We start from the raw sequence: 15432 nt of genomic DNA, 5'->3' as shown, positions 1-15432 counted from the left end.
TTCGTCGAAAGCTTACGGTAAAACGTCGATAAAACCCCAAACGGGACTTTTATTTTACAACAAGATTAAGTAGGTATTGTGTACATTAATTCAAGGTATTAGGTAGTATACTTTATAAACCATACTTAAATTAAACTTCGCTATAAAGTTAGAATTAAGACATTGTTATACTTATTCTTTTGCAGAAATTTCTTTACTGAAAGTTTTTAAAAGCTAAGATAATAACTTAAAAGCATTTATTATTTTACATTAAACTATCAAGAAAATCATTTACAATAAAATTGAAAAGATCCATATNAAGGACGTAATATCGATTATCGAAGTGTATCTAATCACATTGTCATAGTGAACTAAATGAAGGTTAAAATTCCAAGAACAGTTCGTTCGTTCGTTCGTTGATGTATCTAAGCCTCCCGAAGATATTTGACTTCAGATGAAAAGAATTCTTCGATCCTCGGTAAACGCCATCTGTAGTACGATGCTACATTTTAGGATTACGTATGCTCCAACAAGGCCATTTGTGGTATTTTCTAAAACGCGCTGTTAAGACATCAGCAGGTAAAAGTTGGTCTGTGTTCTGTCGGAGCTGCCTGCGACGCGCTAATGAGATCCATAAAGATCGAAATCGCGATCCGCAGTTTCGACAGAATACAGACCATTTCGAATTATTTTGTTCGAGAAATTTCAACTTTTTTAAAAACTACTCTTTGATTCTTTCGGTGCAATTTATCTTTAAAATTGGCTTACTGGATCCAAAAGAATCCTATGTGTACATGTTAATCTTTAGGAATTTATTACAAAAATATGTCGCTAAAGTGGAATGATTTTGAATCGGGTTGCCAAGTAAGAGTAAAGAAAACTAAAGTAACGAAAAAGAGAAAATAGAGGGAGAGTTGATGTTAAGCACGTGTCACCTCTTTCTTCCGATCGACGAAACCCGCATCTCATTTCCCAGGGCGACGTGATCCGAATCTTGATTCACTCTATATAACTTCTTGATTCCATATTTCACACCTCTTTACATTTTTTAATATCAAATATCTTATTGAAACATTTTTTGCAGGAGATCGCTGCCATATTGATCAGCTTCGACAGGCACACAGAATGGCAAAGCAAAGAAGTCAAGATACGGTAAGTTTATTACAAACATGTTACGTTAAACCACTTCAACATCCGAAAATACTGAAAATAAATTATAATTTTTTTGCATCGTATTTGGACAATAATTGAAATAAATAATTTATCAGTCAAAACTAACATAATAAATAGAACCTCAAGTAATTGGAGAAAATACGTAAATTGGTTCGTATAGGTAAGGATGTGATTTATTTGATATACTTGCATGCATTGAAAATGTAAATAAAAAATATCTATTTCTATTATGCATTTAAATACTTTTTGATGTTACGTTGTGCTATTATTACATATCAAAAGTTATAACAAATGAACAAAAGCTACCCACATTGGTCATTTAAGGTATTAGATACTCAAAAGGGGACAAAGAAAAATTCTATGGATGCCTTCTAGTAGTTGAACCGAAACTCCTTGGAAATAGATAATAAAAAAAATATATTCTGTATTTGATATTGTTTTCTGGCCTGTTTCATCGTAGTCCATGGAAATTCGCAAATCCAAACGTTTTGACTGACAACTCAGCACCTTCCAAATGACCACTGAAGGTGCTTTCAGTAAAGAATGCCGAAACGTCGCCAACTACGAAATTCCATGGACCACAGCAAAACAGCACGGAAAACAATATCGATTCGATATACGTAGGCGTGAAAATTAGAAGATAACATGTTAAATTGGATTAGATCCTTGATGATAAATATATATTGCGAAATAAAAAGATGTCGTCTTCACGATTTTATTTAGATCCTAAACTCTCTGTTTTCTGATTAACAAATATATAAATGCAAGGTATTGTAGTGTGTAAATGCTTAGTTATAATCAAATTGTCAAAAAACGATTCCAAAAACTATACTTATTAAAGAAACTATGGATTCCATTTCTTTCCCTTATTATCTGTCATACTCGTTTATTAAATTAAAACGGATACCAAAGGCAAATAAGGGAGCATGTACGCGAATTGTTTGTTGCTGAACTGAGAATTGTGTGAACAAGGATATAAAAAATATATCTCAATCACATTAAACAGAAAAAGGAAAAGAAAAAAATAATGTTACTTATACTTATTTATTAATAACCAAATTCATCGAACAACAATATTCTTTAATATATATTCGTGTATAATTGATAGATAAATAATGCCCCTTAACTGTTTGCAGTAATTGTTAAATATATACAAACATCACGTCTTGAAGGAACGTTTTAAATCTTTTCGTTGATATGATAGAGTTATAAACAAGGCTAGTTGACAGTAATTGTGATTGCCACACATAATAATCTTTTACAGGCACCCCATGTGTCATCATTGTCAATTGTGAACGGTATATTTAAATAATATTTTTAGAACTAAGTGGGTGTTTCCATGCGTGTTTGTTGATGACATGTTATTACAGTTATTTGAATAATACCAAAAACAGTGTATATTATATACGCCTACAAAATACCCAAAATATCTACAATGGACACATCACCGTTAATTATTCAATTTTTTTAAATATAGCCACTAAAATTAAGCTTGAATTCACGTTATTTGCCTAAAATAGACACATTTGATTTTATCAATAAGTACGCAAATAGGGAACGCTCTCATTAACTACAGCAGCCGCAACATGTACTCACTATCTACCATATTATAATGATTCTATGCAGTAGGTTCACTTTCCAGCTACATCCCTCTCCTGCCGACACTTCATCTACGAGTTCTTCGCTAAGCAGGGGCTGACTTCTACGGGGTGTCATCGTAAAGTCACAGTGCAAATACATTTTGTATTTAATCACTTTGGTAAAGCTACTGAAGCAGTTCAGCGCATTTAAAATTAATTTATGATGGCCTGCAAAAAATGTCGGTATTTTAAGCAGATCAAAGGAGTGAACCTGCTGTATAGAATCTTTAAACTGTGTTGTCTAGTACAGAACAAGGTCATGAAAAGTTTTAGAATCCCAACGATTTTCGAAACTCTTGTGGCGGTCTCAAAAATGACTTTTGGACTGTAGGAACATAATTTTATTTACATAGTCGCGTAGATTCCTTATAGGTATCATCATAAGGTCCCAAGACATTTCCTTAATTTCCTTCCGGTCTGTTCTTCCACGTTCCACTGTTTACATTCTGTTATTAATTACAATCAAAAATAATACTATTTTGATTGAGTTAGTATCCTTTGATATATGATAGGTTTAGAAACCACAGAGTTATTCTACTTTGAAATCGCCCATAAATTTGTCACCCTCTGAATTTTGTTTCATAACTTGATGCCCTTTTAAACGTCACTGTTAGTTTAACGAGATAAGGGCGAAGTGGAAGTTCGGGAGATGGGATGGCAATATGTATATAAGTTTAACTCATTTTATTTGTGCTTTCAAATAAAGCACACGTTCAGAAAAGTGTGCCTTAACGAGGCATAGATTTTTAAATTGTAAATAATTTTAAATTTAATTTTGAGGGTAAACTTACAAGTAGTGGGGTCATCTAAGGGATGTACAGTTCTGAAATACCGATAGTAGGCTGTACAATTGGCGAAAAGGACGTAATATCGATTATCGAAGTGTATCTAATCACATTGTCATAGTGAACTAAATGAAGGTTAAAATTCCAAGAACAGTTCGTTCGTTCGTTCGTTGATGTATCTAAGCCTCCCGAAGATATTTGACTTCAGATGAAAAGAATTCTTCGATCCTTCAGTCTGTTCCGAAAGACAATGAGACAGTTTAACAAAACTTGCATTCCGTGAAATGAAGAATATATGGTGAGAGATGAAGAAGGTTTTCTACACTGTCCAATTTTTAATAATTTTTTAATGATCAGTAACTTTGTATCAAAAATAGTTATATTTTTATACGAAACTAGTGTGAAGCATATATGATCATGTAGGCAAATATTCATGGATGCAATTTACCGTTAACAGCTTATATAACATATTTATCGATGAATTTGATAGGATATTCATTTTCAAATAAAAGATTTTTTATTAATTTGTTATTTTCATTGTGTTTGATGTCTGATAACCCTTATGATTTGCCTACTAAACTACTAATAGCACAAAATTTATAATTGAACTATCAGTTAAGGTACCGACCTGAAAAGGTATTTTTATGAATCCAATTTGTAATGAGTTTGTCACTGTTACTCTATTGTACTGTAACATCTAGGAAACTCAACTTCTTGTCATATTCTAATTAATGAGCGAATTGCAATCTGGGGGGTCTTTATTAAAAGCATCAAGAATGTAAACTACATTATTCAAAATAATTAGAAAGGTATCATCAGTATGTCTTTTATAAGTAAAGGGGGGAAAATGTAAGAGGTTTTAGACAAGAAGATTGTAAATCGTTCATCATCATATCGACCAAAATTGGTGATAAAGGGTTGCCCATAGGAGTTCCAAAGGTTAGTTTAATAAAAGGGTTTGGAAAAATAAAGTAAGCACAAGTTTACATTGGACCTAACTTGGCGCGCTTTTTTCGATCTTGACTCATGCGGCAGCTTCCATTGGGATGATTGAGCTTTGATTTCCACGTCACAACCATAAACCCATGATCCGTCACCAGTTATGATCCTCTGGAGCAAATTTGGGTCGTCGTGGACAGAGTCCAACAGCTCCTTAGCAATGTTAATGCGATGTTGTTTTTGGTTTGAGCAATTTAGGTACGAATTTCGCGGCGACCCGTCTCATGCCCAAATCATGGTAAAAATGGAATGGCAGGAGTCAATCGATATGTTTAGGTCCTCAGCAACTTCTCTAACGGTGATTTGACGATTGGCCAATACTATTTTCTTCACTTCATCAATGTTTTCGTCTGTTGTTGACGTGCTCGGGCGTCTGACTCGCTCTTTGTTATTCACATCTTCTCGGCCCTCTGAGAACATTTTGTACCATCGATAAACGTTGCTTCGGTCCAGGGTAACTTCACTATATGCTGCAGTCAACATCCGGAATGCGTCCACGCACTTAATTTTGTTTTTCACACAAAATTTGGTACAGTTTTTTTGACTCATCTAAAATTGTTTCTCTAGCTTCAAAAAAATGTTCTTTCGATATCGGAAAGTAATTTTCGATGAGATGCCAACAATTATTAATAGTAAATCTAACTTTATAAGATTCATTACTTAATAATTTTTAGTATTTGGTCTCAGAAGGTCATAGCTTACGATTGAAACACCTACTTTGGTGAGAACATCGATGGAGTCGTATATCCGACGTTTCGCTAACTGCAATGATTGATATCCACAGGAAACGTATGGGGACCGAAAAGTCCTTTGCTGAATTAGATAAAAGAAAAATGCATATTACTGAATGGAATAAATAACATTTATCATTTAAAGATATCCGAGATATCGATAGAATCAACGAAGTTCAAAACTTTATTATCGTATTTAATAGCTGAAGGGAATTATTGAATGAGATAATAAAATAACGTTGGAAATTGCTCTTTTATTTGGCGACTTAAGAATGAAATTGTTCAGAGCGTTGTTGTGAAATCGAAGTTTTTTTTTTAAAAATGAAATTGTTCAGAGAGTTATTGTGAAATCGGAGTTTTTTCTGTTGTTTACATTTCGGGAGTACCCCATAAACAAAACCGTTTGCATTTATATTAGAGAACAACGGGAGCCCCATATTCGTTTGTTAACACAAGAAAGCCATTACTGGATTCTGTTGGCACTAAAGATAAAGGAAGAACAAAACCTGAAACGATATAATAACTCTCGACTAGAGCTTTTCATTTCGCTTATTGCTCGTGGTATCCAGTTGAGTGGTTTAGTCAAAGTGTACCCTCTAAATGGATAGCTCTCAGCGGGAAGTTTCGACAATATAACAGAATATTCTTTATTCTTCAAGTAACGAGCAAGGTCGTACACAAACTGGAACTAGATAGCAAAAACTTTCTCCCTTATTTATGATCCGATTATAAAGTAAAAAACATCAAAATTCATTCAAATATACGATTTCACTCCTAAGATAGGAAAATTATTAAAATAAAAGCGTGGAATATTGGCGTTCGTAGGCGATTTTCTAAAAGTTAAATATTTGTGCACCATCGACAACGGTACCATACCTCCAAGTGTCTATCTATTGTGCATTCACATATAAATGTTATGGAATTAGCTCAAGAATTGATTTTTTATTTATGGGGATAAATCCAGTCAAATAAGGGGTGGATGTTCTCTTATTGAATGCAAAATCCGACCAACGTTTTGTTCTCTTGTACAAAACTTCATGAAGGCTACAAAAGATGTTCTTAATGTTACACATTTTTTTTATACTGTCTGTTCAAAAGGTATCGCAATTTTGTGTTTTTTTCAAAAACTATTTTGTCCCCTTCGAAGTAATCTTTTATTATTATACACTTGTGCCAACGTTTTTCCCAATCTTCAAACCACTGCCGTCTTTATCTCTTCAGTCGTAGCGTAACGTCGTCCTTTCATGGGCCTCTTCAGTTTCGGCAACAAGACAAAATCACAAGGGGTCAGATCTGGGGAATACGGTGGCTGCGGCATTATTAGTATGTTGTTTTGGGCCAAAATTCGTGCACAAAGAATTATGTGTGAGCAGGGGCGTTATCAAGGTGCAAAAGGCAATTTTTGTTCTTCCACAAATACGGGCGTTTCTGCAATCTAATGACCATTCTACCTTCTGTTCAATCGAACAAACTGTAAGCAAAACCTATACATTCGATCAGCTTCCATTAGGATGATTGAGCTTTGGTTTCGACGACATAACAATAAACCTATGATTTATCACCAATTATGATCCTCTGGAGCAAATTTGGGTCGTCACGGACAGAGTCCAACAACTTCTTAGCAATGTTAATGCGATGCTGTTTTTGGTCGAAATCGAGTAATTTTGGTACGAATTTCGCGGCAACCCGTCTCATGCCCAAATCATTGGTAAAAATCGAATGGTAGGAGCCAATCTATAGGTTTAGGTCCTTAACAACTTCTCAAACGGTGATTTGACGATTGCTCAATACTATTTTCTTCGCTTCACCTCTGAAAACATTTTTTACCGCCGATAAACGTTGCTTTGGTCCAAGGTAGCTTCACCATATGTCACAGTCAACATCTGAGCACTTAATTTTGTTTTTCACACAAAATTTGGTACAGACTCTTTGATCCATTTTTTGGAATAATCGAAAATCAAAGACGAGCCATAACACGCGCAAGCAAAGCATAAGTACCAACATAATTCCACAAAAAAATCGAATATCGGATATACGTAACTTGTGAAAATTCAAAATTCACCATACTTTTTGAACAGACCTCGTACTATAGATTTTTACTACAGCATCACAAGTAAATTTTGTTCCAAAACATAAAATTAAGAATTCTATTATTTTCTTATTTCATCTTTTCAAAAGTAGGTACTATTTTAATTTTTTTGGTTAATCCATAAATATTTTAAATTAATACTCGTTGATAAAATGAATTTTGTATTTCATATTTGATAATAAAAGATCAAGTCAGAATTAATTTTATATGTAAGTTCAAAAATTCAAATAAGTGTAATTTAGCTTTCTAGGATACTCTGTGAAAATGAAATAGTAACTTATGGAAGGTAATAAATTTTCATTTTTTTAGAGCTTAGAAAGAGGCAACGGCATTTACCTACATATGCATCAGAGCTTGCACAACTATTTTTCATATTTTTGTGCGGTGTGATACATGCGGATTACCAAAAGCTTTCTGTCTTCATTTTAAATATTTCTTTACGGTTAAATAAGTGAGGATGTCTTNATCCTCAGATGAGATTACTGTTCGTAAATAGATATTAGTTAAGGGTGTGGAATGTTCTACTTTTTGAGAAATGCGAGAATTGACTTAGGATAGGAAGGAATAATGATGCGTGACCAATCCCTCGTTGGGGGCAATTCAAGTATTACATAAGAAGTACAGAGGGCAGGGGGGTCTTTGCCTAGCTTTCTTTTGACGACATAGGGGGTGGAGGGGTTCTGGATGGCGATTAAATCAGCAGCATTAATTTTTTTACTTTTTCGGATTTTCTACAAAATTTAGTCGATTTTGGTTTGAACACATATGGTAAACTTACTTGTCTACGCTTGAAAACGAAACGCATGTTCAGGAGCTTATTGTTCTGTGGCGAAATAACCCTTGTTGTTTTTTTTTTGTGTGTAAATATTTTTTCTAATTTTTCCATTTCAAATAATATTTCATTTCAAATAATATTTCATTTCAAATATTATTTCACTTCAAATATTATTTCAATTCTTTTCAATTTTTTATCTTATAAATACTTCGGTTTCCTTTCAATCTAAACTCTATTGTTCTTTCGATCACTTTTAACTGCAAATCCAACTTCAACCATACCTGCATGCACTCCCATACTAATATCTGGTTTTACCCTTAATTGCTTTCTCTTGAATTCTGTACTATCTAATTCTGCATATTCCTCTAAACTATTGTCTTCAGCCTCTCTCTCATTACTTTTCCTTCTAGAACATTTTACCAAATCTACTAACAACCCTATCCTATAAATACTCCCAAATTTCATATATCAGGACACCGAGCGGCATGGTCTAGAGGTTTAGACCATTGCCTAGCATTCGGGAGGACGCCGGTTCGATTCCGGGTCCGTCTGGCTTGATCCAAGTTCTTCTGTGGTTTCCTTGGATCACTTAGGCAAATGCTGAGGCAGTAATATTCCACAGATAATCTTTCATTCTCTTCTGTATTCATTTCGTCCGTCTCATCTTTCTCACCTGAACCACCACCCACCCATTCCCACGATTCCTGAAAGCAGGCTGAAGAGGGCCTTCCACCCTGCCTTCCGGCGTAGTCCGGAGGGACTGCCCGCCTACCAGCATTACTGGCTGGTGGGAATGAAACACCCAAAAGTTTTTTTTTTATATCTCAGGACAGTCTCTCGTCTACCGCTACTACACCATTCGTAAGTGCTTCTATTATTCTACCGTTATTCGCTACATTGTTTTCATTTTTGTTGTTGTCTTTGTTATTGTTACTGTTTTGTTATTTTGTTCTTTTTGTCATTTTCCCTGTGCCTTCTTGTTACTTGTGTTTTTGTTTGTTATTGTTATAAATTGTTATTTGTTATTAGTGTTTTCTTGGTACTTAAATAATATACACCAAAAGACGCTAAAAAGTCAAAATAAGTTTCCAAAAATTTCGCCGCACACATCTACCAAAAACAGTTCTTGAAATGGAGGATTTGCGACATACGAATTTCCGTGGCACCAATAGTGATTATTATGAAAATTCAAAATTCCTTCCCGCGTGAAGCAAATTTGTCTATAAACACCTTATGGAAAAATTAGACAATGCACCACTTTTCTTTAGAAATTACCGATACAAACCTACTGCGGCCGCAGCGTTGCAGGTCGTATTTCTTTACCAGGGCCGGAATTGAATTTGCCTGTACTTTATTCAACTAAGTTTTTCTCGAAAACTGTGAGCATTCGGACATATTCGGCACTTATTCTGTTACACTTTGTATATCAAAACAGCTACACAAAATATCCTGATGAATGTAGGCATGTGTCATTGTAATTTTATTTTTTTTTATGTATAACTTCAGTCTCATTTTTGAATAGGTAAAAGTACTAACTCGAAAACTATAAATTTTGAATGAAAAAAAAATAAATATCGAAAATTTGCAAATATTCTCAAATTATTATTCACCCTATACATATTAAAAATTAAAAGGAATACTCACCCCTAATTACCACAAATTTTATATGAGCGGACACGTGTTTCGCCCACTTCATACGTGGGCATTATCAACGCGAGACTGGAAAATTTTTTTTACCCTATACATAAGTAAATTTCCTAAAGAATATATCGTGCAGTCATTTCTTTTCTATAAATTGTCGCCACAGTTGAAGAAGCTGAAGGGGTCGATGTCTATACGATGATGCATTTGCATTTGTTTCGCCTTCGCCTTCGTTAAGCAGTTTTAATTAATTCGTATAGGGCCGTAAAGAACGTCCAACAATGCATTAAAATCTCAATTACAAGTGGATCGCAATTAAAATCGAAGAGGGTTTTATTTAAATCTGAGAAACAAAGTTGAGGGGAGCAGCGTTCACCCAAGCATTAGTCAGTGTGACTGATTTAGCAAACAGTGGAAAGAAAAACAATAACAATAATTCGTTTGGTTCGTTTCCAGTTTTCCCATTTTATTACAATATCATGAACTATTAATTAATTTTGTCATTTAAGGGTGTAAACTTTTGCCACTGGGTTATTAGAATTTGACATCATAAGTGAAATAACAAAATAGACAAATAAAAAAAATTGAACCTCTCAGGAGGAGGAGGAGGAGGAGGAGGAGGGGGAGGAGGAGGAGGGGGGAGGATGGGGGGGAGGGCGAAAGTGGGGGTGAGGGTGATGAGGAGGAGGAGGAAGAGGGGGAGGAGAATGAGGAAGAGGAGGAGGAGGAGGGGAAGGGGATAAGAAGGATGAGGGAGGAGGAGGGGGAATTTTTAACTATCATAACCTAACCTTTTCTACCTTATAAAAACTTTTCCCTCCGAGTATATCATTTTTATAAAATTTCAAAGAACTGAAAGAAAAAGAATTAAATATTTCTAGAACTTGTTTCAATATACATTCTCTTTGTTTATTTTTTACTTACCCCTTTTCTGACAATGTGAAAACAGGCAATCCCTCGTTACAGTCGACCATTAAGAAGGGCGAAGTAACGTGGCGAGAAGCATCGCTACGTCGTCCCCTAAATCAGACGGCAAATCCTTGGTGCATGATATTGGAGTTAACTGAATACATAATTAGCGCCACAACGACGACAATGCGACACCCACCGCCGAGAGACAACGCCGACGACGCGACGCTGTGCTTTTATCGCAAAATCCGACTTTTGTCCCATTTAAAAGTGAACCACCGAAAATGCTTACGTTTGCACGAAAACGCGATACAATAATGGGGAGGATCCATATAATGGATAAAAGTAACCGCGCCACATGTGGCACGGACTTTGTAACCCGTTTTATCCTCTTGTCAGGCCCAACAAAAGCTCCTCTAATTCGCAGGGAGATTTGAATGCGGGAAAGTACATAAAGAGATTTTTGTAATAAAATTACAAGGTACAGAAAACAGCGCTATTTACATTAAGTTCTTACTCGTGTTGTCTGACAAAGGTTAAACTACAAACATTACCCCGAAGATATTTGTTTGTGTTTCTTTTCCACTGTTCATGATATCCTTTTAAAACCGACATACGAAACTCCAATATAATTAAATTTATCCTTCTGTTTCCATTTGTAAGATGTTCTAACACTAGCAAAATATTTCCTTTAAATTTTGAGATTTTACAAAGAGAGGTGTTCGCTTTTAGTCACAAAAGGTTTCGTATGAAGAAATTAATTTCGTTAATATTAAAACAAGATAAGTAGAAGCAAAAGTACTTTTACTTCCAAAAATTGAAGCAATACCTTCAAGGTATGTGCATTAAAAAAGCGAAGGAAAAGGTTTTGCTTCGAGGGTTTGCTTTAAAGTAAAAGGTTTTATATAATTTGTATTTATAAGAAGAAGCATCTGCACAAAAACTAAAGGATTTGCTTCTAAAAAAAAAGAAGAGTCTAGGTTTTTCCAACAACTTTTCTCGCTCTTTTCAACTTTTCAGTAGCTGTGCAGGCATCACACAGCTTGTAACGTAAAAATTTATGTATTTATAGGACTGTTTTTATAAAAAATACCACAAATGACGTGGTGAGCGCCATCTGTAGTACGATGCTACATTTTAGGTTTCCGTTTGCTCCAGCAAGGTCCATTTAAAAATATGGTCAAAAACCTCCTCGATCAGTTTTTTGCCAGACCAAAAATTTTATGAGCGTGGAATTATACTACTACCAGAAAGATGGCAAAAGGTGTTGGACCAGAACGGTCAATATGTAATTTAATAAAGTATTTGTTTATTATACGAAAACTGTCTTTCATTTCCACAAAAAAAAACGAAATGACTTTCCGAACAACCCTATACTTCCATAACATTATGGACATTTTAGAAAGTACTACAAATGGCGCAGTAAACGCCAAAAAGATCGAAATCGCGATCCGCGTCTGGCAGTTTCGACAGAATACAGACCACTTCAAATTATTTTGTTCGACTATTTTTATGGTAAAATCTATCTAAAAAGACTTGTATAAGGAATATTTAGTTGTGTGGTCCCAGTGTTGTGCTTGTTATGACTGATATGTTGCATTTACGTACAAAAAAATACTACAAACCAAGACGTACACCACAAGAATCAGCGTTTAAAACGTTATTTAGATTTGAGGAGGAGAATGTCATGTGGTTGACGGACCACTTTCTTGGCGCGTATCCCAAAACACGTGGAGCAGCATTGCCATCTCTGCAGAAAATGAAAATATTTCTGCGTTATTATGCGAACCATTTTGAATTTGTTAACTTTTAACACTGCACAAATAAATCATTAAACAAATAAAATAATCTGCTGTCGTGGAACACACACATGCAACTTTCAACTAGTTTATCGAAATCGGTAGCGGCTAATCTGTACCTTTTACTTTATTTATCCGAAGCATTTCCTTGTAAAGAAAAGGTACAAATTATGAATGCGAATTGTAGCAAACATAAATACGACTTAATAATGTCTTGTATTGAACAATAAAAGGAGATATGAATTTTTTTTTATAAATGAAAGACTTATTGGATACCTCGATTAAGGGAAGGGTAGGTGAAGTAACTACAAAATAGTTTTGTCATGTAGAAGGAATCTGAATTAGGTATATTATATTTAAGTGGATCTTTTTATTTAAATGAAAATAAAACAACAAAAAAGAGGCTATTTTTTGTTTACGATATTTCCCAACCTTTCTCCCTTTCTCTGAGGCTTCCTATTTAAATACAAGATCCTCTGTATTATTCAAATTTGATCTACTATACAGAGTGTTCGAAAATTAAAAAAAGGTTTTGTTTAAATGGTAACCGGATATGAAATATGAGTCTAATATAGAGCTATGCAAAAAATCACGGCGATATTAAAATTTACTTTTACCTTTTATTGACTGCGGGAATTTTACATTGAATTGTTTTTATTTAATTATATGCAGCTTAAATAGAGTAAATTTTTTTTCAACACTAAGTAGTTCTGAATTTGCATTTCCTTGTACCTCCATGTCTATCTATCTAATTGCGAACCCTTTTTGAGTCACTTTGACCGAATCAATAAACATTTGAATATCGACGCGATTTTTACATTATGAACATCTTATTTTAACTATTTTCAAACAATATCTATAGTAAGTCAAACTTGGATAATACAAACGATCGTGTATTAAAATAGGGAGTAAGTTTTGTTTGAAACATTTTTCTATTAAACATTCAGTTTGGTCAGAATAAGCATATTGGGTACTTTTTGGGCCACCTTGTATACATAACCTGGCAAACGATATTGGTAAACTGTGACATTTTGCAAAGTTTAAAAATGTGGCGGTTAATTTGATACCAAAATCTTTCGTAGTTTCAGTTAAAAAAAGTTTTAGTTGTATGATTATATCCAAAAGAAAAAAAAAATATTTAACACTACAAAAGTTATTCACAAAATTAGAATTGTTTTTTGGTAAATTAAGAGCGAAAGTGCTCATTGGAACGAAAACTAATCACCCTCTACATTTATAGTGTACACAAATACCATATAATATTATATTAACTATGAAAACATCAGTAAAATAAGTTATTTGAGAATAACTCGCCAAAACTATATCAATCTGTGAATATGAACTGCATAAATTTATTTTAACAGCCACTGTAGACAAAAATTTTCAGTCTCTCTCCAATCTCTCAGAGTCGTTCAGCGTCTCTCACAGTCTTTCACAGTCTCTCAGTTATTGCCTAGGTGTTTTTATGGATCTCTCACAGTCTCTGTATGAGAGACTCGAACGATAAAATTGTTAATTCAGAGATTCGAGTCTCTCATTCAGAGACGCTAAACAGTTTTTTTGACAATCTCTCGACAGTCCCTTTCAGCGACACCAGAGAGACTCAATGAGAGACGGAGACTTGAGTCTCGCTTTCAAAAACTCTAAGAGACTGAACATTTTTATCTCGGGCACTATACGCAAATGATTCAAATGCAATGAATTCACCTAAACTTATGCGTTGTTGATATAATTTATTATCTTGTAGGCCCAAAAGTGGATCGATGCTTCTATACAGCCGGAAGAAGGTACGATATCGACGAGATGGTTATTGTTGGAAGAAAAGAAAAGACGGAAAAACAACAAGAGAAGATCATATGAAACTCAAAGTTCAAGGAACAGAGGTAAGACTTTTGTTTCCTCTTTGATTAATAATATAATCTAAATACGTTTTAATGCCGAATTCATGCAATGGTTTCGTTTGAAATTGCACTCATAATAGATGGATACCTAATGCATAAAGGATTGCAAGATGATAAAGGTGCTTTTATTATTGAAGAAGACTGGTTGATTGAGAGTCTTTATGGATTTTTTAAAATGCACTAAAATATTTATGCGCAATTAAAATTTACTGCTATGTGCTGGATAATATCATGGAGAGTTAGTTCATGGTGACGAGAAAACGGAATTAACTTAAAAATTCAAATAGCAAGAATACGTCACTTTGCATAGATAGGCAAGTTCAAGGCATTTTTAAAGATTTATGGTTAGAAGTTTAGAGAGCGTTCCAATTTAGTACGAAATTTGACAATTTTGGCTTCATTGGTGGCGTGATGGTAATGATAACCTAAAATATATGTTTATAAAAGCTTTTTGTCCTTTTCTCCGTCTTCTGTAGTCTCTAAAATTGTCGTATAAGTTAAAAGTGGGAAATGATAACATCTAAATTTTATTCAATGACAGCATTTTCTCTGCTTCATTTTAGGATTTTTGAAAGAAGAAAGTAGCATAATTCATAAGAAATTAACTAGAAACAGTTATTTAAGCATTTATTTATCTATATACACAAGTTCTACATATCAAAAAATATAAACAACTACAGTCAAATCTCGTACCACTCGACGTGGAGCTTAAACTGGCGAAAACAAAGTAACTAAAAATTAATTCTACCAAGAAAATCTTAACCAAAACAAACAAAAAAAATCAAGACAAAAGCAATTTTGTGAACAAATAAATAAAAGCAAAAAGGGTAAAAATAATAAAAATTACACCTCTCCCTTCCTTAGGGGCAATCCTAGTCATCATCCATCGTTTGAATCAAAGCCTTTCTTTTTTTGATATTTGGTAAAAAAACACCTTTTGAAAATTTATTATATATTAATAATCATTAATCCTTCTTCTGAAGATGGCCTTGTAGGTCGAAACTTGTTAAG

At 34.1% G+C, this 15432-nt stretch overlaps 1 protein-coding gene across 2 annotated transcripts in view; it reads left to right on the top strand.

Annotated features, from left to right (window-relative positions):
• Positions 1-1063: 1063 nt before the first annotated feature.
• The window catches only part of LOC108732486 (calmodulin-binding transcription activator 1), a 47516-nt gene continuing 33147 nt past the window's right edge, over positions 1064-15432 (top strand). For both annotated transcript variants that reach the window (XM_018463330.2, XM_018463329.2), the window contains exons 1-2: positions 1064-1131; positions 14268-14403. In XM_018463330.2, the coding sequence (XP_018318832.1) occupies positions 14284-14403 (120 nt within the window). In that variant the 5' untranslated portion in view covers positions 1064-1131; positions 14268-14283. The remainder of the gene's footprint in view (positions 1132-14267; positions 14404-15432) is intronic.

Source organism: Agrilus planipennis, unplaced genomic scaffold (genome assembly GCF_000699045.2).
Source record: "Agrilus planipennis isolate EAB-ADULT unplaced genomic scaffold, Apla_2.0 scaffold23, whole genome shotgun sequence".
In the NCBI taxonomy this organism is placed as follows: domain Eukaryota; kingdom Metazoa; phylum Arthropoda; class Insecta; order Coleoptera; family Buprestidae; genus Agrilus; species Agrilus planipennis.
The sequence above is the reverse complement of the archived record's forward strand: the minus strand, read 5'-3'. Positions and strand labels throughout refer to the sequence as shown.